Consider the following 24,806-nt stretch of genomic DNA (forward strand, 5'->3'; position numbering starts at 1 on the left):
CCTAGACCAGAAGCCCGTCTCCTCCCCCCTCCCAGTCCATCCAACTCCTCAGCCAAGCATCCCCTAATATGCTCCTAATACCAAATGTATGGCCCTTGTTTATTTGGTACAAATCCTCCCCCCAGATCCCCGTTGCTATGGAAACTGGATTTGAGCTCTATGGCTACATTTCCTTAATGCACTTTAAATCTTACTTAGGAAACCAGCTAAAATGGGCTTTCTGGAGTGAAAATACACAAAATGAGAGCCACTGCTCTGCGAGAACCATTTCAAAGGTGGGGAAATGTCTTCTCCTCGGGGCACCAGTGGACCAGAATCTGAGGCAGCAGGGACATCACTGGCCATTTGATCCACCGGTACCTGAAGGAAAATTCATCCAGGCAAAGGCTGAATCTGAAAACCATCCCTGATGGAGACCATGGCACTTCCCGGGCCCAAAACTCCTCCGACCCAGACTTTTACCCTCCAGGACCAAATATAACAAATCTTCTTCCATTTGGGAAGTTCTCCAACAACATCCCATCCTCTCCCCTGCTTTCCTCTCAACACAAATGATCTGATCAATCAATGTCCTTCCTAAAATGTGTCAGCAAGTCAATAAGCATCTATTAAGCACCGACTGTGTGCTAGGCCCTATGCTAAGCACCATGGGTCCAGTTTGGTCTGGCTGGGATGAAACTGACCTAAACTTCCCTAATCCTCGAAACAACCCCCTCCTACAGCCAAAGTCCTTACCTCCAGCTCCCACGGGGCCTCTAGACAGACCTTGCCATCCCAAGCTGACTCGACACCCCAAGAACTGCCTTCAGTGCTGCAAAAGAGGTCTGAAAAGGGTCCCAGGATGCAAAATGGAGAGAAAGCAGAAAGCTGAATGAGTACTGGGCCGATGATCACAGCTGACAAAACTCTCCACCTGGCTCCGGGTGGCTCAATGAATGAATGAACGTACGAATGACCGAATCTCTTGAAAGCTAAGGAAGACCTGTGTACGTGGCTAGTCTGATACATGTATCCTAATCCATAGCTCTCTGCCCTTTTATAGAAATATATGTAGTGTGTAGATGTGTGTATAGATATATATCTACATATAGAGAGAGAGCGAGAGATCTACATGTAAATAGTATGAGACATACATAATATATGTCTACATATAGAGAGAATATACATCTCCATATAGATAAAGAGTATATAGACATATATGTATACAGGAGCATATATACATATACCTATATAGAGAGAGACACATGTCTATATACATATGTACACATATATTACATGTATATATACATACGTGTGTGTGTGTGTGTGTGTTTGTGTAAAACACAACTCTACCACTAACCGGCGTGAGTCTGTGGGCAGTCATCTCCCTCCTTCCAAGCCCTCAGTTTTTTCATGAAGAGATGGACACAACAAAGACTTTCTGCCCTCATACACTACACTTCCTTTGGATCAAAAGACAGAAATAACAACCAATAAGCCAGGGAGGAAATACAGAGTATAATTAATCAATGAGAAGCAACTGAGAGAGAGAAGGGAGGGAAGGAAGGAGGGAGAAAGCAAGAGAAAGCGGGAAGAAGGCAAGGGAGATTCCCCTCCTAACTGGGAGGACTGTTTCAGGCTGTGGGATGTACGGCAGGACTTTGAATATCAGAGATGATGTTGGAACCCTGATGCTTTGACTCTGGTGGCAATAGATTAAGGTCAAATATCAATTTTGCTGAATTAAGCAAAAATATATTTGTTACCCTCAATGTCAAGTTTTGAAGATTCAGACGTGAACTTGGATGAGAAGGGGGAAGGACGGTAAGGACTGTGACCGTGGAAGATGTCACGGGGAGGAGGAGAATCAGCCCGGGAGGGCCCGGCCTGCCATCAGCATCATGCTGAGACCTGGAATCCCTGTGGCTTCGGGTGCCCTGCCCTCCAGGTGCTTGGTCCAGGCGAGGGTGCTGTTGAGCTTTAAGCTCCCTAACAGAGGCGGAATTCAAACCCCGTCTTTCCTCACTCCCAAAGCCAACCTGGATCAGCCTAGAGAAGGCCTTGTGCACCGGCCTAAGGAGCTTACTAGGGCTTGAGCTGGCAAAGCCTGGGAATCCACCCCCCCAGGGCCCGAACACGTCAGAGACATGATCAGGCCTGTACAATATTAGGAAGATTAATCGGGCCCCGAATGGCCTGGGATCACAAGAAAAACACTTGCCACTGGAAGGCAGAAGGGCCAGGGTGTTTGCTGGGGGTGAAGAGTGGAATGGGGAAATTCTCTGGTTAGTCAAGAATGACATCAAGGTCGCTTCTTCCGAGCTCCTCACAGGTCGGTGGGAAAACTCAGGGTGAGAGCCGGTCTGGAAAGGACACAGCCCTCGGGCAGAAGGACGACTCATTCATTAAATCCGCAAACGTTCAGGAAGCACCTGCCAAAAGTTGGGAAACTCCATGCTGAGAGGCACGTTGGAAGAGAAAGTCCAGGGCCCGTATGTAGGGAGCCTCAGAGTATCACAAAGCTCACGTCTATCCTTCTCTGCACAGCACTATGGAGAGTGAAGAAAGGAGCATTTACAGAAAAAACCAGAATCAGACATGACTGAAAAATGACCCAACGACTGCCACAAACTTCTGAGACAAAGTGCTCAGTGCTGCCCTGCTTAGCCCGGGGCTGCTGTTCTCCAGAATGTGTGTTCTAAGGATCGACAAACACAGAGGGAGGCCGAATGGGACGGGGAGCCAGCTCTTTAAGCAAAGGCTGGGGGGGATCCTGTGGGAAAATGTACAGAAGAATTGCACATGTTTATATATATAACATATAATATGTAGAGGTGCATGTATATATGTATATATATGATTGTATGTATATATTAATATACATAATACATATATATACATATATATAGATTACTTGATGTCTAAGGGAAGAAATGGGGGGAAAGGAGGGCGAAAAAAATTGGAACACAAGGAATGTTGAAAAATATCTTTGCATGTGCTTTTGAAAATAAAAAAGCTTTAAAAAAAAAAAACAAAAAACAAAAAACAAAAAAAAGGAAAGGCTGGGGGAGGGGAGAGAAAGAAGGAAAGACTGCTTCATCTGTTGAAAGCAGACCCAAGGAGGGCGTGATGATCTTCAAGTACCTGAAATGCTGTCACGTGGAAAAGGAATTAGCCTTATTCTACATAGCATGATTGGGCAGAAATACAATTACTGTATAAAAGATACAGGCTGATTTTAAACCAACCACTAATATCCATTGATGGACTTTTTCTGTCCAAAAACCACATGCCCCCTGGTTTGAGGAAAAAACACAAACTCTTGGTTGGCTAAGTTCTGCCTTCTCTCTAGATTTAATGATTGTTACCCTGCTCCACTGCGGCCCTGGGTTCTCGGATGCTCCTCTCTTTCCCTACACTAGCCTGAAAAGGTTTGTTGTTCTTAGCTTCCCACCCCAATCAGCTCGATGCTGACGTCAGCAGCCCTAGCCTTAATCTCGCAGTGCCGTTATATGCCAAGTCATAGATAGCTCCCTGCTATTGGATATCACCAGCATCTGGGTCAGCAACCCATCATAGGGGGATCGCCAAGCAGAAGTCTCTTGTTTGATGGTCCTTTTTCCACGTTCCACTGGTTAGCAAGTTCCCTGTGCACCTGCACCAGTTACCACAAACAACTCCCCCCATTCTTTGTCACTATCAATTTTTTCTTTTTTTTCTGAGGCTGGGGTTAAATGACTTGCCCAGGGTCACACAGCCAGGAAGTGTTAAGTGTCTGAGACCACATTTGAACTCGGGTCCTCCTGAATTCAAGGCTGGTGCTCTCTCCACTGCACCATCTAGCTGCCCCTGTCACTATTAAATCTGAGAATATAAAGAAGCATTGAGGATAGACAGCTTGCTCCCTGGAACCCGGTTAGCCCAATGGATCCCACCCATCTTACCCGGAGTATAATGAAATTGGCCCTGCCAAAGTCCGGAAAATAAGACAGACAGCTTCCCTCCCCCTCAACCCCAAATTTCAAGTTAGAGCCGCCGGGGCTCCCTCTCAACGTTCCCATGACTTTTGCTTCAACAACCACCTTCCTGGTGGAAAGGAATTCAAGTTTCTCTTCTTCACCTTTTACTAGGATTGAAATTACGAAGGAAAACCAGTGCATTTGAGACCATAGGCTTATATGGACAGAACTGGAAGGGATCTCAGAAGGTATCGCATGCAAACTTTGCATCTTCCAGATGAGAACACAGATACACAGAGCAGTGAAGAGCTCTGCCCTGGATCCCACTGCTGCGGAATCTCTGGGAAAGAACTGAAACTTGGGTCTGCCATTGCTCCATCACAGCACGTTTCGTCTAAGGGAATCAAGGGAAGAGGCTGTGCCATTTCAAATGGTGGGGATTGGGGGGCATGGAGAATCAACAGTTATAAATACCTACAAGTGAGAGAGAAACAGATGAGGTGGAGGAGCCTGATGGACAAAAACCAGTTGAAATGAAAGGGAGAATAAAATAAGGATAAAAAAAAGTTAGAGGTATTCCACAAAGGGCTTTGAATGGCAGCCCATATCAGTCAGTCAGTCAATCAAAAGCATTTAAGTGCCTACTATGTGTCAGGCACAAAGAAAAGCAAAAGACAACCCCTGATTTCAAGAAACTCAGACCCTAAGGGGGGAGACAGCATACATAGATAATAAGGAGGAAAGGTACTGGAATGAAGAGGGAGTGGGAAAGGCTTCCTGTAGAGGGTGGGGTTTAAGCCAGGACTTAAAGGAAGTCGGAGGTAGAGAGGATGAAATAAAGCAATCCAAATATAGAAGAGAGACAGGGAAAACGTCTGGAGCTGAGAGACGGAAGATGTCAAGGTGACCAGATGCTGACCGGGAGCTGTTAACGAGAAGGGGTGCCGAGGGAGGAGGACGTCAATCCAGTACTTTCCTGCATAGACATGATCGATAAAAAGATGAGAATGGATGAGATCCCCACAGGGAAGGCAGAAAAAGAAGGGGGAGATGGCAGGAAGAAGAACTGACAGAGAACTCAACAAGGGAACAGAGAAGTTAAAAGACTCAAGAAGATGATGCTTTCTCAGAGAAGATCCATGTCGAACAAAGGTGCCAGAAAGCAGCTCAAAATCACGCGGATTGGAAAAGAGCCAATGATTCGTACGACACGAGCTCGAGCTCAACTCCTCTGTGAAAATGAGGAAGCCACAATTCCTCTGTCTCCAGGAAGGAGCTGAAGCATGTGACCTGCCTCGATCCCATCAGTCACTTTACCAGCATCCACTCAATGCCCACTACGGGCCAGGTCCTGCGCTGAGATCCGGGAACCCAAAGAAAGGCAAAAAGCAGGCTCTGTCTCTGGGGAGCTTCCGTTCTAGTGGGGAGAGAACCCAAAGGACTGTGTGTGCAAAAGAAGTGCAGTGGGAATGAAAGGGGGTCTCAGGGGCAGTGGGTGAGGGGCAATAGTGGAGGAAGCATATATCTGGTCCCTCCTCAGGCTCAGCTCAAAGACAAGGCTGGGTCACAAAATGCCAGAAGGCCAAAGTAGAAACCCCTTAGAGCTTTTGGTCCACTTCCTCTCCCATGTCACAGAGAGGGAACCTGGAGCTGCCTAAGATCACACGGGTTGCTAAGAAGTGTCCTGGCTCTGTACCATATGCCCTGGCCCATGAAGGGCTAAACTTGGAGTTCACAAGCCCGCATTTCACTCCTAGGAATCTCATAACTGAAGGATTATGGGCAGATCACTTCCGGCCTCTGGGACTTGATTTCTTCATCAGTCAAGTCCTTGAAGCTTTCCAGCTGAAAATGTCTTGTAAAATGAGGGTAATACTCCCCAAAACACCTGCCGACAGGCTCAAGCGAGATCCCATAAATCAAGTGCTTTGCAAATCTTGAAGCGCCGTTATTATTTCTACTTAGAAGTATCTCACAAATGCAACAACATCTGGTCCAGTCACCAGGTGAAAACAGCAGAAAGACCAGGAAGACCCGTGTTCAGTCACTTCATCTTCGGCTGCCTCAGTTTCCCTGAGCTGTAAAAGGGGGACACTAAAAACACCTATCTCCGTGGGCTGAGATGATATTTATAAATCACTCCATATTTGTAGGACTCCTTACTTTGATAACTTCTGCAAGCTAAAAATTCCATAAATATACTTTCTACAAAAACAAGGGATAATGGCAATTATTTTCCCATAATTTATTTTTAATCTGCACGTGGGAGACACACTGGGAAGAGAGTGAGCAAGGCCAGAGCCCGCTCTCCTTCAGTTTCTAAAATGAGAGTTTTATACCAGCTCTATGCTAAATGAACAGATGCAGGGTAACCTCCTCCCCTACTCTAGTCATAACTTCCTTTCCTTCTTTTTTTGCTGAAGCAACTGCGGTTAAGTGACTTGCCCAGGGTCACACAGCCAAGAAGTGTTACGTGTCTGAGCCAGATTTGAACTCAGATCCTCCTGACTTCAGGGCTAGTGCTCTATTCCCTGTACCTCATAATTTTCTTAAAGCTGTTGGTCCCACTCAATGTTATCTCCCCATCATCCAGATATTTATCAATCTTCATCAATCATTCTATTACTAGATGGGTATCAATAGATTATAGATATCTCTAAATCTAGATTATCTATGAATCTAGAAATCTATTAGATATCTATCAATGTAGATACTGAGCTATACCGTTGCTGTTGTTGATCGCCATTTCCTTCTCCAGCTCATTTTACAGATGTAGAAACCGAGGCACACAGGATGGAGTGACTTGCCCAGAGTCACACAGCTAGTGTCTAAGGCCAAATTGGAATTCAGGCAGATGAGTTTTCCTGAATAAAAACTACTGGTCATCTCGTTGCCCCACCTACAGACAGGGATACAGATAAAATCACCTAGGGCAGACGGAGACTTCAAGCCCACATCTTTTACACTGGCCCCAAAGATGGAGGCAAAGTAATTCACTCAGATTTGGCAGCTGCCAAGTCAATTCACATGGTACAGAATGGGTACCACCTTCCCTGGCCCTCCCCAAGCTCACCAAGGGCTTGTGTCCGGCCTTGACATTGCACAAGTGACCATGTGCCTCCCAGGATTCCAAGGCCCGGTGCGCTGGTCAGGGAGGCTCGGCTGGGGAGCCCGTCCTGCCCACAAACCCCCTCTTTCTGCTGCCTCTCGCACCAGATTTTCCTGAGTTCTGTAAGAAGCTGCCAGGGGAGGTTTCCTCCCCTCCCTCTGGGAGCCCTCCCCGAGAGCTGGACAAGGGCGGCTCAGAAATCTCAGCTTGGAGGGGAGACATTCCTTCCCGGCATCTGCTGCCGGAGCCCTGCCAACGCCCCTGGAAGGTAAACATATCAAGGATCGACCTGGGGGAGAGCCTCTGTCCAGAATCACGGCCAGGAGTTAGCAGGAGGGAACACAGAAGTGAAATGGGAAAATAAAGGCTCACCAGGGCGGGACGCCATGCTCACTGACGTCACAAAGCCCAGTGCCCAGGGAACGAAGGGGAAAACCCGCCGTCCTCTGCCCAAGCCGGATCCCGGAGTCACAGGGGCTCGTGAGTCCGACTCCAGGCTCTCCCCCTGGCTCCCTGTGGGATGACCTCATTTGTAAAATGAGACTGAGGCTCAAACCAAAACGATGTTTTCCAGGTGCAGATCTGAGTCCCGTCATTCATCTGAACAGTTATCTGCTAAAGGCGGAGGGGGGGGGGGGTCCTTTTAGTGCCTCTGTCAGTGAGGCTCAGGAGGAAAAGCCCCCAATTTGGGGCCCCTCATGAGCATTTCCTGGGTGAATGTGGACAAGATGGATCACCTCCCGGGCCAAAAGGAAGAGGCCCGGCCAGAACGCCCGCTCTGAATGGGGCCTGGTGCTGCAAGGTATCCGTTCTCCTCATTTACACAGCAGAAAACTGGTGATCCGGGAAGCCTGGGATCTTGACTTCTTTCCTTTTGGCTCAGGACCAGTGACTTCCCCAGTGGAAGGAGCTGAAGGGATATTCAGCCCATCCCAGCAAGGCAGTCTTTCTTGCAACGAATTTCTAATCTCCAAGAACTATCGGGGACACAACAGGGCTTGAATAACTTGCATCTAATCACGCATCTAATACATGTCAGGAGCAGCAATTAAACCCACGTTTCCCTGACCCATGGATACGACTGTGTCGGCTACCGTTTGGCCTGTATTCAGCTATGTGGCAACAGCTATGTGGGCTTCCTTTTGGCCTGTATTCAGTAGGTGCCTAACTTCTAATCTTCGAGAACTATCGAGGACACGACAGGGCTTGAATGACTTGCATGGTCAAGTCATGCAGCTAATACATATCCAGAAGAGCAACTAAACCCACATTTTCCTAACTCCATGGCTACACCTCTATGGGATTTCCTTTTGACCTGTATTCAGTAGGTGCATAATGTCTGGGGGAGCTGAACTGCTGAATTACCCGTGATCAAAAGGCTAGCAGGGGAAAGAGCCAGGATTCAGACTACAACCCCCAGATTTCAGCTCCAAAGCTCCTTCCATGACCTCCCAGCCCAAATGAATGGCTGCCACCCAAACCACGGATCCTGGAGAAGCTGTCGGGTCTACTTTAAACACAAAGGCGAGACTGCAAGCCGCAAGTAAATAAAAGCAAATGGTTTCTAGTGTCACGACTACAATCCCTGGTTCAGTGACTATGCTATTGTTGTTTTTGGACCGAACCGAACATTTCTGCTTTGGATGCATGTTAGAGAAGTGACTGAGCGAGTCAGCCTTTATCAGCTTCAGAATGGAGAAAATACGCCTCAAGTGCTTACCTGTACATCTGAATCTTGATTCGTTCATTCAATAAACATTTATTAAGCACCTTCTATGTGCTAGTCGCTGCTAAATACTAGGGAAATAAACAAACTAAAAGAAAAAAGCAAAAGGTAATGTCTTCCTCCATGAAGCTTATGATATAACGGAGAAGGTAGATCGACACATACCCCAAAAGCTCTAGATAGAATAACTTGGAAATAATTAACAGAGGGAAAGCACTGGAATCAAGAGGGGTTCAGGAAGGCTTCGGGTAGAAGGTGGGATTTGAGTTGAGATCCACTGATAACTTCCAATCTATCCCCCATACAGCATATTTTAAAATATTGATTGCAAGTTGTCTCCACATCAGCTTACGAGTTACTTGAGGATAGGGCCTATTTCTTGCCTTTCTTTTTATTTCCAGTATTTACCAAAGTGCCTAGCACATAGTAGGTGCTTAATACATATTTGCTGATTAGCCTTGCTTTCGGAAACTTGTTACATGTGTGATCACTCGCAAAAAAACCTCGAGTCTCAGTTTCCCCATTTGTAAAACGAGGATTGATAAATATTAGCATATAATATTTTGGTTTTTCGTGAGATTACATCTCAACAGGAGCCATTCTGTAAATTCCAAGCACTGTGTCCTCAGTACAATAAGAGTCGACTTCCCGTGTCTCGGCGTGGAACCTCCCTCCCCCCGAGTGAAGCACTCTGGCCTGGCACCATACCCACCCACCAATGCCAAGAGCTCCGAGGCTGTGAGCGGGAGGTGCCTCAGCAACAAGTCGGGACAATGGAGGGGGAAGAGAGAAGGCAAACGCTTCTGGTTTTCTAATTTGGAGAGCATTCAGCCCAGGAGGAGGGAGCCGGGCCAGAGGCCTCCACTCCATTCCAGGACAGGAAACAGGAGCTTGACTTGATGGAAACCCAAGGCTTCTTGAAGACCAGGGTCCTAGATCTTCCCAAGAGCTGGAAGGACAAGGGTCGTTTTCTTAAAGTCTGGTGGTAAAAACTATTTGGAAAGCTCCGGCTTCCAGCTGCCCCAAACACTCAAAATAGCTGCCACTCAGTCTAAGGATTAGTAACATAATCACAAGCAATTGGGATTTCATGAGAGAAAAATCTCTGAATTGTCCACGGCCCTGACTCAGGAATTGATCCCCTGGGCACAAACCTAGTGGAGTCAAAGGCAAAAAAGAGAGAGGTTTTCTAGGATACCCAAATACTAGGGGCAACGAACTTAGGGGGATGGCTGCCCTTTGGTAAAGAAGTGGCTGAACAGGCTGAAATAATGGAATATGGGAAATAACTGGGGGGGGGGGCAACAGAGGGCAGGCAAACAACAAGCATTTATTAAGTACCTACTATGTGCTAAGTTCTTTGAAAGACTCTGGGGCATCAAACACAATAGAATAATCCTTGTCTTCAAGAAGTTTACATTTTATTTGGAAAGAACATAGGGCAAATATATACCAAAATTGAATAAAATAACTCCTTAGTATATCAAGGATGGAAGAAATGAGCATCTAGGACATACCTCACTAAAAGAAATGTTCCCCATACTCCTTTGAGGCTGGTGCCTTTCTTCTTAGATTATCATATATAGTTGTCTGTATGTTGTCTGTCTCCCCCATTAGACTCAATTCCTTGATGGCAGGGACTGGATTTATCTTTATTTTTCTGATTTTCTTTGCATCTTAGTGCACAGTACCTGATATACAGCGAGTATTGAATAAATGCATGTTGATTTATACTTGTCTGCATATTGTCTGTCTTCCCCATTAGACGTAAATTCCTTGATAGCAGGATCTGCATTTATTTTATTTTATTTTTTTTTTCTGCTTTTCTTTGTGTCCTAGCACTTAGGACAGTACCTGATATACAGTAGGTGCTTAATAAATGCATGTTGATTTATAGTTATCTGCATGTTGTCTGTCTTCCCCAATAAACTATAAATTCCTTGATGGCAGGGACTGGGTTTGTTTTATTTATTTATTTTCTGTTTTTTTTTTTTCTGTATCCTAGTACTTAGCATAATCCCTGATATCCAGTGGGTATTTAATAAATGCATGTTGCTTTGACTCATAAATAACTTGGAAAAATAAAAGGGATTGGAAGAAAAAGAGGAATCTTATATAAAATGTTACAAAGTGAAGAAATCAGGCTGGAAAAATACAGAATGGATATAATATAATTAATATAATATAATATAATATAATATAATATATGACATAATATGACATAATAAATATAACATAATATAATGTAATATAACATAATGTAACATAATGTAACATAATGTGATATGATATGATATGATACAATATTATGTAACGTAACATAATATAATATAATAATGTAAGAAGGTAAAAATCCAGTAGTGGTTCTGGAAAACAAATAATGGAACATACCTCCTTGTTCTCAGCAGAGGTGAGGGACTACTAGTAGACACGGGGTCACTGTGCCCAGGTCTCTGCTCTCTTTTTGTTCTAAATGGAGGCTCTTTTTAGATTGTTCTGGTGGAGAGTAGACTGGAGAATATTTCCAGACATTCCTAAGCTAGAACTACAAAAGACATTGATGCAATTTATTACTGAGATGATTATTTTATAGAAAATGACTCTTCTCTTCACTCTGGCTTGGTCCAGCCCCCGTTCACTCTCTTTCGAACGGCAGCAGGGCAAGCAATTTTTTTTTTTTCCCACAGTTACTACTGATCATTGTCACTAATGGTGGAAATAGGACTTTTATTTTGACCGTCTCTTCCTCGGGTCCCAAGATTACCACACCTACCTGAATTCTTCATGTTTTTCTAACTACCTAAAACTTCATTTTTATTAGCAGAAGCTGTAAGGGTGGGGAACAAGCCAAGTAACACTGCCTTCCAGATGTCAACAGATGTCGTAAGCAACGGCCAATGATCTCCGTCACCCTGAGCATCCCGACTTTTCCATTTGGCTGGCAGCCCCTCGATTTGTTCCCTAGTGACAAACTGTCTCTGTTTCACCAAATGTTGATTTAAGCCTTCCTGGCTCATCACGTCTAAAGCTAAAAAGGATCTAAGAGGTCAGCCTGATCAACCCATTTGTCTTACAGAGGAAGAAAATGAAGTTCAAGGAAGTGAATCATCCAAAGGTGCTCGAAGCTTAGCTTGAAACAGAGCAAAGGCCTTCAAAGCCCAGCCCAACTGGAACCATTATTCCCTTTGCGATACCCTCGGCAAGTGGCCATCTCAGCTCTGCTCAATCACTTCTGGCCCAACGATAACTTTTTGAGAAAGATAGAGCTACATGGCGTCCCAGATACCAGGACTCACAAGTCCTGTTACTGATGGAATCAAAAATATGCACCATGTTGATTTTGTATGACTCCACTAATTACAACAATAAACAAAAATTATATATATATGTATGTATGTATGTATTTTAAAACAATACATGTGGAAAGACAATTTTTCCAGAGAAAAATTGATGCTTTTAATAAAAAGCAAAACAAAAATTTGAAATAAAAATCGTCTCTCACATGAAAAGATTTTCTCCTCTTATATAATGTTGCATAAAGAATGACTAAATGGGGAGCAGCTAGGTGGCGCAGTGGATAGAGCACCCAGCCCTGAAGTAGGGAGGACCTGAGTTCAAATCTGACCTCAGACACTTACCACTTCCCTAGATAAAAATAAATAAATAAATAAAATAAAATAAATGTAAAAAGTCATACTCAAAGTATAGACACTTACTATCTGTTGTTGCCTAGAGCAATTGATACAATGAAAAACAAGTTAGTAGAATTCCAACTGCAGATAATACTGTGACAAGAATTGTTATTAGGTCTTAAGAGCTTTGAAGTCAATTGAGAAATCAAAATCTTCCCAGTTTGCACTGCAGCTGGATGAAGCAACAAACGCAGTTAAAGATGCTCATTTGATGAATTTGTATTGTTATGCTGTTGAAATTGATGCAAAGTTCTGTGACCAAGTAATGACCAAGTTTGGCCCCAGAGAAGCGCTAAGAAAAAGGTGTCTCCTTCCCTTCTTTGCAGCAGCGCAGGACTAGGCGTGAGGATGGAACACTGACAGACTTAGCAGATGTTGATAAGGGTTGTTAACTTGCTTTCCCCCACTCTTACCTTTTTGTTTACTTGCCCATTTAAACATATCAAACAAAATAGAGTCACTTTGCATATTCCTGAAAGAGAAGCTCCATCAAAGAGAAAATTTCTACAAACAGATAGGAGAGTTTTTAAAAAGTAATTTAAGGGAGATTTGTAGTAAAGTATACAATGAAAGAACTTGATTGATACCAAGATAAAATATAGGTAAGTTTAATATATGTGTGTGTGTATGTGTATATACATATGGTTTTTTTAAAGCAGCAATCAATTTGATTTTTAAAAAAATCTATTTAAAAGGATCACTGAAACCTGTGATTATATCTTGAAAGAACATTATATATATATATATATATATATACATATATACATATATATATATATATGTATGTATTTTGAGAAAGCATTATATATTTGTATGTGTGTGTGTGTGTATACCTATTAAAATAATTTAGAGGACATTAGAAGTGGGAAGGATCAAGAAAGGCTTCATGTAGAAAGAAAAGGGCACTTGTTCTAAATCCCGAAGGAAACTAAGGTTCCTGAGAGGTAGTAAGAAGTGCGGTCAAGGAATGAAGGGACATCTTTGTACTGGAAGAACGCAGAGTAGGGAAAAGAAGTGTTAGCTACGAGGAAGATGGGACTATGGATCTGTTCTTAACAATACCTGAAAGACCAAGGGAATAGTACGAAATATCACACCATTGAAGACAAATGTTCCATTTAAAAAATGGAAGAGAAGAGAGTATAAACTATAGGCTAGCGAGTCTGATTTTGACTCCTGAGAAAGATTTAGAATGGAATATTAAATCATTTGATCCTTAAAACAATCCTGAAAGGTGGGTGGTGTTATTATACTTATTTTACAGGTAAGGAAACTGAGGCAGAAGAGACTTGCCCATAGTCATGTATCTGAGACTAGATTTGAACTCTAGTTTTGAGAATGCTGGAGATCAAACCACCCAGCCACCTATCTAAGTGACTCCACTTTTCTTCCCTCCTCGGACCTCCCATGGCTCACCCTCTCTCTGCCCTCTCAGCTGAGAGCCTTGCCTCATATTAATTGCAAGAAGAAAGCAACCATTTGCTGAGAACTTCCTCTTCCTCCCATCACCTCCTCCTTCATTCCTGGTCGCCAAGAAGAGGCAGCCCCATCCTCCTTGCTGAGACAAGCCTGCCCATCCACACAAGTGATGGCGGCCATTCAGCTTCCTCCCGACTCCATTGTCACTGCTCTCACTTTTCTTCAGTCTTTCCTTGTCCACTCCTGGCTGCTCCCCTGCTGCCTACAAACGTGTCCGTGTCTCCCCCATTCTCCAAAAACATGGCTTGATCCTTCCTTCCCCCTCAGTCTCAGCCACATCTTTCCCGCCTTTGCGGCTGATAGCTTTGAGGATTGTCAGGAGGCCTCCGCTTTTCCTCTTCTTGTTCTCCTCTGATGTCTCTTCAGTCTGGCTTCTGACTCGACTGTTCCGCTGAAGCTGCTGCACAGTGACCACCAGTCTCTCAATCACCAAACCCAGCCCTTTTCCAAGTCCCCACCCTTTATGACCTTGCTGCTGCAACCTTTGAAGATGTCCCTCATCCCCGTCTCCTTAGCAGACCCTTTTCTCTCTGGGTTTTTGTGACATTGACCTCTCCACAATGTAATCCCTCCTCTGACCTTTCCTGTCTTCTCAAACCACACACACACACACACACACACACACACACACTCACACTCTCTCTCATACACACACTCATACACACACACACACACACACACACACACGCTCAGCCTCTTGGTTTCCTAGAGCAGGGCCTCCATCTCTCAGCTCTGGCCACTTTCTCTGCTGTTGCCCGTGGCTGGAATGTTCTCCCTCCTCCTCGTCATCTCCAGGCTTTCCTGAAATCCCAGTTTCAATCCCTGCTCCTGCAGGAAGCCTTTCTCAATGATTCTCCCCTGTTCCCGCTGCTGAATATTGCCTATTTCTCCTATTTATCATGCTTAAGTGTTTCCATGATGGATCTCCCTAGTCTAGAATCTCCTTGGGATAAGGTACCACCCTCTGTCTGCTGCCTTTCCTCCCAGTGCTCATGAGGGTGGCCGGCACATAGTAGATACTTAATCAAAGTTTAATTGACAACACCAAGGAAGGTCCATTTCCAGCCGCTTTGAGGCTGCCTGCTAGGGCCCACTGGGCCTTTCCATCGGCCTGGAAGCTGAAATCTGTCTGCCTCCCTCCTCCTGCTTTTCCCAAGACTCAGCAGAAGGTTTTGCAGATTACTACGTGAGCACTTAACAAAAGCTTCATCATTTCTTTGTTCAATACAGCACTTTAGAGATGGTCTCGAGAGGCCTCCGAGTGCTCCCCAGTGCTGGGCTTCTGCTGGATAGATGATACAGAAATCCCCACGCCATTGTCCACATCAGCAGCTCAGAGAGCTGCTCTTTCCCTTCTTCCTGCCCTTTTAACCAGGGCAAGGGCCGCACACTATCCACGCCTCCGAGGACTTCTTACCCTTTTTTAGGTCCAGGGCCCCTTTAATAGGCTGAGGAAACCAGTGGACCCCTTGCTAAAATAATATTTTTTCAGTGAAGATGAGAAAATTCAATTACAAAAGCCACAAATCAGACTGAAACGCAATTATCAAAGCTTATTTAAAAACCAGGTCTTTGGATCCCAGCTCACTGCTTTAGGACTCTATATTCCCAAACCCCCCGTTTCCTTCTCTACAGTGTTATCTCCGTGAGAGCCACAAGTCACAGGGCACTGGTTGCTAGGAGCGATGGGCATCTCAAGGCCTTCCATCACTGCCAGGATGCAGACAAGGAAGACAGATAGCTAGCATCCCTGCGCCAGGCCCACACGGAGCCTCCCGACTCCTCTGTGGAGGTGACCTTTGTGAAAAGCTCGTCTCCAAATGGGAAAGTCAGCTCCGAGCTCCAGAGGTCTGCTCGAAGTTCAGGACAGACGGCAGACCCATGACGTTTTCTGAACTCACCGTCTGCCATCCATGCTGTTCCCTAATCATTATTTTTAATATTTTCTTTTCCTTTTTTTTTAAATTAAAGCTTTTTATTAACAAAACATTTGCATGGATAATTTTTCACCATCAACCCTTGCAATGCCTTGGGTTCCAAATTTCCCTCCCCCAGATGATAAGTAATCTGATATATTTAAACAGGTTAAAAATATCTAATCATTTTTAAAAGACAAAAAGGAAAACTATAATGAGAATGATCTCCTTTAGCTGTTAAATGACCCCAAGGCTGAGGATATATTCAGTGAATCAGTGTTGCCTCCTCCATTAAACTAGAAGCACTTTCCCAGCAAGGTCTGTTTTTACCTTTCTTTATATCCCCAGCACATAGTATACAAAAGGCACTTAATAGTGGCTTCCTAACATATTTGTTTGCATAGTGCTTCACATATCTCATTTGATCTTCACAATGACTCTGTGAGATAAGCATTATTACTTATAAATAAAGAAACTAAGGCTTAGAATATTAAGTGAGTTACTCAGGTCACTGAGCAAAGAAATATCTGAGACAGGATTTGAACCCAGCTTTCCCACATCTGGCAGTCCAGCTTTGAGAGCTGAAAAAAAAATCCCCATAATATTCAAAGAAAATTAAGCCTGGAAAAGAACCTTGAAGGTCATCCCATTCAGGCCCCTCTTTTTAACAGAAAGTGCAATTTAGGACATTAAAAAGTAAACAATCAAGTGTGTGGAAGAGCAGTGAGTTTACAAAACAACCTAAAGATGCCCTTCCTCACTCAGTGGCTGTCTAGGCAATAAAGCCGCCTGGGGAGCCGCCAGTGAGTGCCTCCATCCGGAGTGGAAGTTGGCAGTGGCTGCCGGGAAGCAGAAAGGTGGTCACAGACAGAGCAAAGGAGAGTGTTTTGTTTGATGTATACACCCCCAGAGGGCAGAACTGAAAACAGGGAGGATGGGGAGGGGGGAGCTTCAGAGAAAAAGACTTACACTCAATGCAAGTCAGAAGAGGAAAGAGATAGATTCACATCCTGCCTCTTACAACACCTGGATGACCCTAGGCAAGTTGGCAAAGATCACCTGTAAAAACTGATTGGGGGGGGCAGCTAGGTGGTGCAGTGGATGGAACACCAGCCCTGAAGTCAGGAGGACCTGAGTTCAAAACTTTGCCATCAGACATTTAACACTTCCTAGCTGTGTCACCCTGGGCAAGTCACTTAGCTCCAATTGCCTTGCAAAAAAAAGGAAGGAAGGGAGGAAGGGAGGGAGGAAGGAAAGAAGGAAGGAAGGAAGAACACTGATGGGGAAAGACCTTGTGATGTCTGAGACCATTCCTGCAAGTTCATCATTTGACAAAAAGCATCATGTTTCCTTTGCCGTTGCCCCCTCACTGGCCGAGGCCCTTCCTCTGACTGGGCAGCACCATCCACGGAGCCTCCAAGTCCGCCTGATTCTGGATCTGTGTCAGCGCAGCCTCTTTGTGCACTGCCCTTCTCCTCTTTAGGCCTCTTACAGAGAGGAAAAATAAAGGAAGAATGCGCTTTCTGTTACTAATCCAAGATAAATGGCTTCTCCCCCTCAGAGAGGAGGCAGGAAGTTTCTGCCCACCACGGGCACAGGGCAAAACCATCTGGGTTCCTGTTCCCTCTCCTAGGTCTGGAGAAGAGCACTGAGGAACAGATCGTGGGGATTGGGGAGCAGGGGGAGCGGTCCTTAAAGGGTTAGAAACAATCCAATCACACTCTGAAGGGGGCCAGGAAGAAGGCTAATAATAGTTCACTTCTGTGGAGGGCTTTCAAATATGCAATTTACATATATTATCTGATTGGATTTCAACCACCCAGTGGGGCAGGTAGTACCAGATGTGGGGTGTGTGTGTGTGTGTGTGTGCATAAGAAAGAGAGACAGAGACAGACAGAGAGAGAGAGAGACAGAGAGAGAGAGAGAGAGAGAGAGGGAGGGAGGGAGAGAGGGAGAAAGAATATGGAGAGAGAGAGACAGAGAGAATATGGAGAGAGAGAGAGAGAGAGAGAGAGAGAGAGAGAGAGAGAGAGAGAGAGAGAGAGAGAGAGAGAGAGAGAGAGAGAAACGAGAGAGAGAGAGAAAGAGAGAGATAGAAAAAGAGAGAGAGAAAGAGAGATGTGGGGTGTGTGTGTGTGTGTGTGTGTGCATAAGAAAGAGAGACAGAGACAGACAGAGAGACAGAGAGACAGAGAGACAGAGAGAGAGAGAGAGAGAGGGAGGGAGGGAGAGAGGGAGAAAGAATATGGAGAGAGAGAGACAGAGAGAATATGGAGAGAGAGAGAGAGAGAGAGAGAGAGAGAGAGAGAGAAACGAGAGAGAGAGAGAAAGAGAGAGATAGAAAAAGAGAGAGAGAAAGAGAGATGTGGGGTGTGTGTGTGTAAGAGAGAGAGAGAAAGAGAGAGACAGAGACAGAGACAGAGACAGAGACAGAGACAGAGACAGAGACAGAGAGAGAGAGAGAGAGAGAGAGAGAGAGAGAGAGAGAGAGAGAGAGAGAGATGTGGTGTGTGTGTGTGTGTGTGTGTGTGTAAGAGAGAGAGAGAAAGAGAGAGAGAGACAGAGACAGAGACAGAGAGACAGAGAGAGCACTACAGAGACAGAAGGGGAGGGAAGGAGTGAAGGGACGGAGAAAACGGAAGGGAGGGAGACAGAGAAACAGAGACAGAGGGGTGATAGAGATGTGATAGATGAATAACAGAGATGGATGGATAGATGGGGATAATTGATAGACTAAGATGAGGAGAGAGATGATAGATATGGATGGAGATAGATAAGTACATGGACTGAGTTGGGGCTGATAGGAATCGTAAAGTCCATGTAATTACTGGAGCATCTGTTTAGAGCTATCAGAGACCCCTGGTCCATCCCCATAATTTATAAATGAGAAGCTGAGGCCGGGGGAGAATAAATGATTTGTTCCATGTCACAGAGGTCACAGGAGACAAAGGCCGAATTTGAATCAAGGTCTTTTGACTCAAAATCTATTCTTTCCCTTTGTGTGTAGATCTCTACAAATATCTATCATTCCTATTTACTAGTGAGCAAACTGAGGTGCACAGGTTGAGGGACTTCCCCAAAGTCACCGAAAGCCAAAAACAAGACAAAGCATGCATGAATGACCTCAGGACTGTCCTGTGCCAATTTCTAATGATACTAAGAGCTGCTAAACAAAAACATCAAGTGAGTTTGCCATGACTTTTGCCCAAAAAATTGCCAAGCACAAATGTACTTGGGGGGACCACCACCCTCCCAGGCCTCCCTCCGCGTCAGCCTTAACTCTTTCTCTGATACCAAGTCTTACTGCCTCCACCTTGCCAGCACCTTTAGTCTCCACTGTATACATCCCGAGGCTGCCACCATCATGGCTCAGGTCCTTTGGATTCCGTGCCCAGCACTCCGTCCACTGCACCTAGCTGCGCATTTATAACTGACTTGTACATAACTCTTTTCATGATATCTCCCCCTGTGAGCCTGCCTTCTTTGGGGGCAGATCCTGGTTTTCATCCTCCTTTACATCCTTGTGTTTAATACAGCATCCATAAGCCATAGGGCCAGACCCATAATGGGTGCTGAAGAAAAACATGCTGACTTAATTCCTAATGTGATCTAAGTGTCATTAACTCCTCTGATGAATGAAAAAATACACTTATTAAGTACCTACTGTGAACAAGCTCAGTGCTAAGAAGTGACTAGTGGCATTTAACCTGTCTGCCTCAGTTTCCTTATTTGCAACAAATGTAAGATAATAGCATCTACCTCACATGGTCATTGGGAGGATCAAATAAGAAAGCACTCTGCAAACTTTAAATACTATTATTAATATTATCATCCTCCTCCTCCTCCTATTCTATCTCCAACTTCAGCCTTTCTCACACCAGAACCCTCAGCATCCCTCACCCCAACATCCTGCTGCTTCTGTGCTAAGACCAAAAGAATCCAGGGAAGGGCGGACGGCTCCAGCAAATGCCCACGCAGCAGCACCTAGGTCAGCGCCCTGCTCCAAACCAGTGAGGTGCTCCCAGAAAGTCACTCCACAGTAGTCACTCCATCACTAACTCAGGAATAAGAGGAAGTTGTTGGTTTGTTTTTTAATTATAGTAGCTTTCAACCAATTTCCTTCCATTCAATTTAGCTCCTACCCTTCAATAAAATCTGAATGGTCACTGGTTCCCAGAAGCCCATTTCTCAAGTCATGTTTATATATAATCTTCAAGGCTCAAGGCTATAAAAACGTAACGCATTCTATTTAGTTTTTCTAGCATCTTTCAAATAAAAACTGCAGGTTGCTTAATAACAACGTCTTAAGAGTCGAATCAAAATAATCCTATTAGGGAAAAGACACTCCTGCCTGCAATGCTCTTTCTTCTCCCTCTCACCTCACGGAAGCCCTGATTTTCTTCAAAGCTAAAATCAAACCCCTCCGTTTTGCCCATTGCGGGTGCCGCCTTCTTCTCCCCCAAGCCCCTCATATCATAATTACTGTGAGGTTACTTTGTACCTGACTCCCCTCGTAGAATGTTAGTGCCTCATGGACTACTTCGTCATCATTTTTGTATCTCAAATTCATAGTAAGTGCCTGGAACATAGTCGGTGTTTAATAAGTGTTTGCTGTTGGATTGGCAAGGAATTCACCTGGATTTCCTAATTAAATTTAATTAAAGGCACTAAGTGAAGCCAACAGCACATTTCCTTCCTATGTCAAATCAATAAGTATTTATTAAGCTCTTGCTAGTCATCAATCTACAAACATTTATTAAACACCTACTGTATGCTAGGGACTGGGCTAAAGGCTTGAGATACAAAGGATAGTTCCTGGTCTCAAAGAGCTTATAATCTAACGAGGGAGATGACATGAAAAATACCATGGACAAACCACCTGGAGATGGGATGATGTGGGAACCATCCCAAAGGAGGCCCCAAGGATAAGGACCACCAGAAAAAGCTTCTTTCTGAAGTTGGAACTTTAGTTGATTTGTGAAGCGGGAAGGTGAAGATGAGGAAGGGGAAGAATACCAGACATTAGGGGGACAGCCAGGAAAATGGCTGTCCTGGGTCAGGAGTTGGAGAGTTCTTCTCGAGGTGAAACAGGGAGGCCACTGTTACTAGCCATATTCTCGCAAGCGTGGGCCGGCTTTATGGGGAGACTGAGGCACAGAGCTGATACTCTAATGGAGTGGGATGTACAAGGATAAACATGGATAGATATGTGTACATGTGTGTTTATGCAATCACATGTGGGGGGATGGACCTGCCTGCCAAATCACTGGCTCGGGAACTCTGACTAAACAAACTCCCCTCACCAACAGAGATCTGCACCTCTCTGCAGGGTGTAGTCCTAAGGGGTGCCTCTCACAGTCTGCATCCAAGGCAGGACCTCACATGAAGATCTTCCCGATTCTGAGGCCGGTTACCCAGGGTGCCTCTGCACAAGAGAATGGGGCCCTGCATCCAGAGCTGGAAAGTCTCCCAGAGGCCGTCTTCCACATGAAGTAATCGAGGTCAGGGGACCTTCCCAAGATTATACAGAAAGGAAGCAGGAGCCCATGGCTCTTTCCCATCATACCATGTGAACATAGAGGGAGCACCTCAGCAAGGGGAATTCTCAAGGGGCATCTCACAGGAGGTGGCATTTGGGCCAAAATATCATCCAAAGAACCACAGAGTCATATGAGTTAAGCCTTAACAGTCACAGAGTTAAGCCCTAACAGATTAAGTCAATGGAAATGGTTCTCTTCCTGTCATACCGATGGAGAAAACCCCAAACTAACATTATGGCTGTCTTGTATTTGTATTTAATTTGTTACATATTTCCCAATTACTTCTTCATCCTGCTCCATAGCCCTCAAGAGTTTAACAGAGAGAATGTGAAATCTCGGATTTAAATTTACGCCAAGCTGCCGACACCCTCTTCTCAATCATGACGAGGGTCGGTCGTTAAAGACGCCGAATGGACAGAGCGAGGGCAGCTTGTTTCTAGCTCAAGGTCCCACATGTGCCTCATGAAGCACCCCCCACCCTTCGAGACCTGTCTGGTCTTTTCTAGGCTCTCATTTCTTCTACTCCCTGGCCACTTGCTGGATGGCCGGCTTCAGAGCCATCTGGATGGTGGAAATTTCTAGCTCTAGTCTCGATTCTTTTCTTGACCTCCCCTCGTTTAACCACCTTACACACACACACACACACACACACACACACACACACACACACACACACACCACATACACATGTATCTATATGTTGTGACTCATTACGACATTAAGTATAGGTGTATATTTGCACATATGTTTTGTGTCCATGTGCATATACGTCATGTCTGTCACCTGCACAAGGAGAACAGGGAAAGAACATGGGGGCCCTAACCGTCACAGAGTTAAGCCCTTAAGCTGAGGATATGAGCATATACACTTATAAAAAGTTAAAGTTTTAAAGCCTTCTTTCTGCTGTTACTCAATTCAATAGGCAGTTGTTAAGCACCTATCACGTGCCAGGTAAGATGCCATGTGCTGGGAATACAAGCTCAGGCAGAAACCTGCGGCCTGCCCTCGAGGGGCCTTCCATGGGGAAGCCAGGATACAAACAAGCCAGAGAAAGGAAGGATCGGAGACGGTCTCCGAGGGGAGCATTAGGAGCGATAGGAAGGGGCTGCTTGGCTCTATGACCATATGGCAAAGGCCTCCTTTCAGAAAGGTTCCTGAAGCGCTAAGCTGGAGACAGGGATGGAGCTGAATGCCACTGGAGCTGTCCACTCCCCTCCCCCCCCGTTTAACCATTAAATCACTGAAACATTTTGAGGCCGTATTTTGGAATGCACAAGACTGTACACAGAGATACAAAGACGCCCCTCCGCCGGTCAGGCTGCCCTCACCCCACTCACCATCAAGCAACCACGGCTGGACGCGCCTGGACTCCAGCTCGCTCATCATTAGCTGAGTGATCACATGATCCGGAATCAAGAGTCCTTGCTGTATGTACTGCTTGGCCAGAATGCCCAACTCTAGTAAAAGAGAAAATAGGGAGTTAGAGGGGAAAGTCCATTCAAAGCTTTCTACAACTTCTCTCACGCCATTTTCCGGTCTTCTCTTTCCATCCCATGCTCACCTCCCATGGGAACCATTCAACAGGTGACCTTTTTAATGGAGTAAAACAATTAAAACGAGTCGCGACAGCATTTATTGTCTTTGATGTCCAATGTGCTGGGAAGAAGGCTCTGGCCCAAGGAGTCGCTGGTGTGAAGGAATTCACAAGGCCCCGTTCCGCTCCTTTGGTGACTTAGGTCTTGGAAACATTTTAAGTAGACTGAGGGTTGAAAGGGACCCTATTGTTGTTCTGTCATTTTTCAGTCATGTCTGACTTTCCCATGATCCCATTTATGTTTTCTTGGTAAAGCTATTAAAACAGTTGCCATTTCTTGCTTCAGTTCATTTTGCAGATGAGGAAACTGAGTAGAATGGAGTGACTTGCCCAGACTCACACACTGAGTAAGTACCTGAGGCTGGATTTGAACTTAGGAAGATGAGGCTTCCTGCCTCCAGCCTGTGCCCTGTGGCGTCCCCTAGCTGCCCCAGATGTCACCTAAGCACCGGGTCTTAGGGTACCAGAAGGGGAGCTGAGGAAGGGACATTGATTGAGCCCTATTCTTATCTAAAAGAACTTAAGTGGGAACTTCCTGAACCAATTATTAGCAACATTGAAACTGGCAGCCATCTGGATACTAAGTTCTTGAAAAAGCTTCCTAACAAGAGATACACTGTGTTCTTTCCAGGGAGGAGAGCATCCGCTCTTCTCTTAAGTGGGGAAGCTCAGGCAGTTCTATTAAGTTCTTCTAAAAGAGGAAAAGATCTGGAGGAGATCTGGAAAAGATCAGGAGGGGAGGTTCAGCTATTCGGTTAAGTGGTGCTGCTCAGATAGCTGGATTACATCCTCCCAAAAGACAACAAGGCCCGCACTGCTAAAGATGATGAGCTTGGAAAAGATCTGGAGGACAGTAAGCTCAGACTTTCTATTAAGCCTGGAAAAGGTCTGGAGGCAGAGCCTTGTCTTTCTGGACCTCAGGGGTCAGGCTAAGTTCCATGGGCACCCCCTGCTACAGACTCCACACCGAAGAGCCTCACCAATAAGTGAGGGATGGCTCAGCCTCCAGGGACTCCACAAGAGGATGGGAAGGCAGCCCCCGAAGCACCTTTTCTCAACATGGAAATGTGCCGTGGAATTTGCATGTAGAATCATGGCCCTCTCTAGCCAAGGTTTTCTTGGAAAAACTAATTGTCCAAGCCCAAGGATGGTAGCAATTAAGCCTGAGTCATGCACCTGGGAAGGCTGTTGTTGTTGTTCTTGTTCTCGGCCTCCTGGAAATACACAGCAGTTTTCCCTTCAGACCCAAATCTGGCTTTTCCACAGTAAACATCTCCAGGAGGGTTTTCTTCTCTGCAGAAGTCCGTGCTGCAGGCTGTGGGTTTGGCAGAGACCGTGCCCTGCGGTGGAAAGTCAGGCGACAGCCATCTATTAAGTGCTTACTGTGTGCCAGGCACGCCATGCTGAATATCAGGAATACAAAGAAGAGCAAAAGGCGATCCCTGCCTTCGAGTAGCACACGGTCCGGTGCCGGAGACAACAGCAAAGAGTGTGTTGGATGCAAATGGGATAGACCTGGGGGTGATCAATGTACAGAAGGTACTAGCACTGGAGAGGGAAGGAGGAAAGGGAGAAGAGGAAGGCAGGAAGGGAAGGAAGAAAGGGAGAAACAGTAGAGGAAGGGAAGGAGGGGGAGGGAAAGAAAGAAGAAAGAACAGAGGGGAGGGAGAGAGGAAGGAAAAACAGGAGGGAAGGAGGGAGGAAAAAGGCATAAGAAAGGAAGTCCCAAATGAAGAAAATCCTTTTACAAGAACAGATCAAGGGCAGAAATTAGATATGGATCCATACTTAACAGCATATATCAAGATAAGA

At 45.3% G+C, this 24,806-nt stretch overlaps 1 protein-coding gene across 5 annotated transcripts in view; it reads right to left on the minus strand.

Annotated features, from left to right (window-relative positions):
• AK4 (adenylate kinase 4) overlaps nt 1–24,806 on the minus strand; it is a 78,529-nt gene that overhangs the window by 10,303 nt on the left and 43,420 nt on the right. For all 5 annotated transcript variants that reach the window (XM_074265738.1, XM_074265737.1, XM_074265736.1 and 2 more), the window contains one exon: nt 22,738–22,857. In XM_074265738.1, coding sequence (XP_074121839.1) covers nt 22,738–22,857 — 120 coding nt within the window. The remainder of the gene's footprint in view (nt 1–22,737; nt 22,858–24,806) is intronic.

Source organism: Sminthopsis crassicaudata, chromosome 4 (genome assembly GCF_048593235.1).
Source record: "Sminthopsis crassicaudata isolate SCR6 chromosome 4, ASM4859323v1, whole genome shotgun sequence".
NCBI classification, from domain to species: Eukaryota; Metazoa; Chordata; class Mammalia; order Dasyuromorphia; family Dasyuridae; genus Sminthopsis; species Sminthopsis crassicaudata.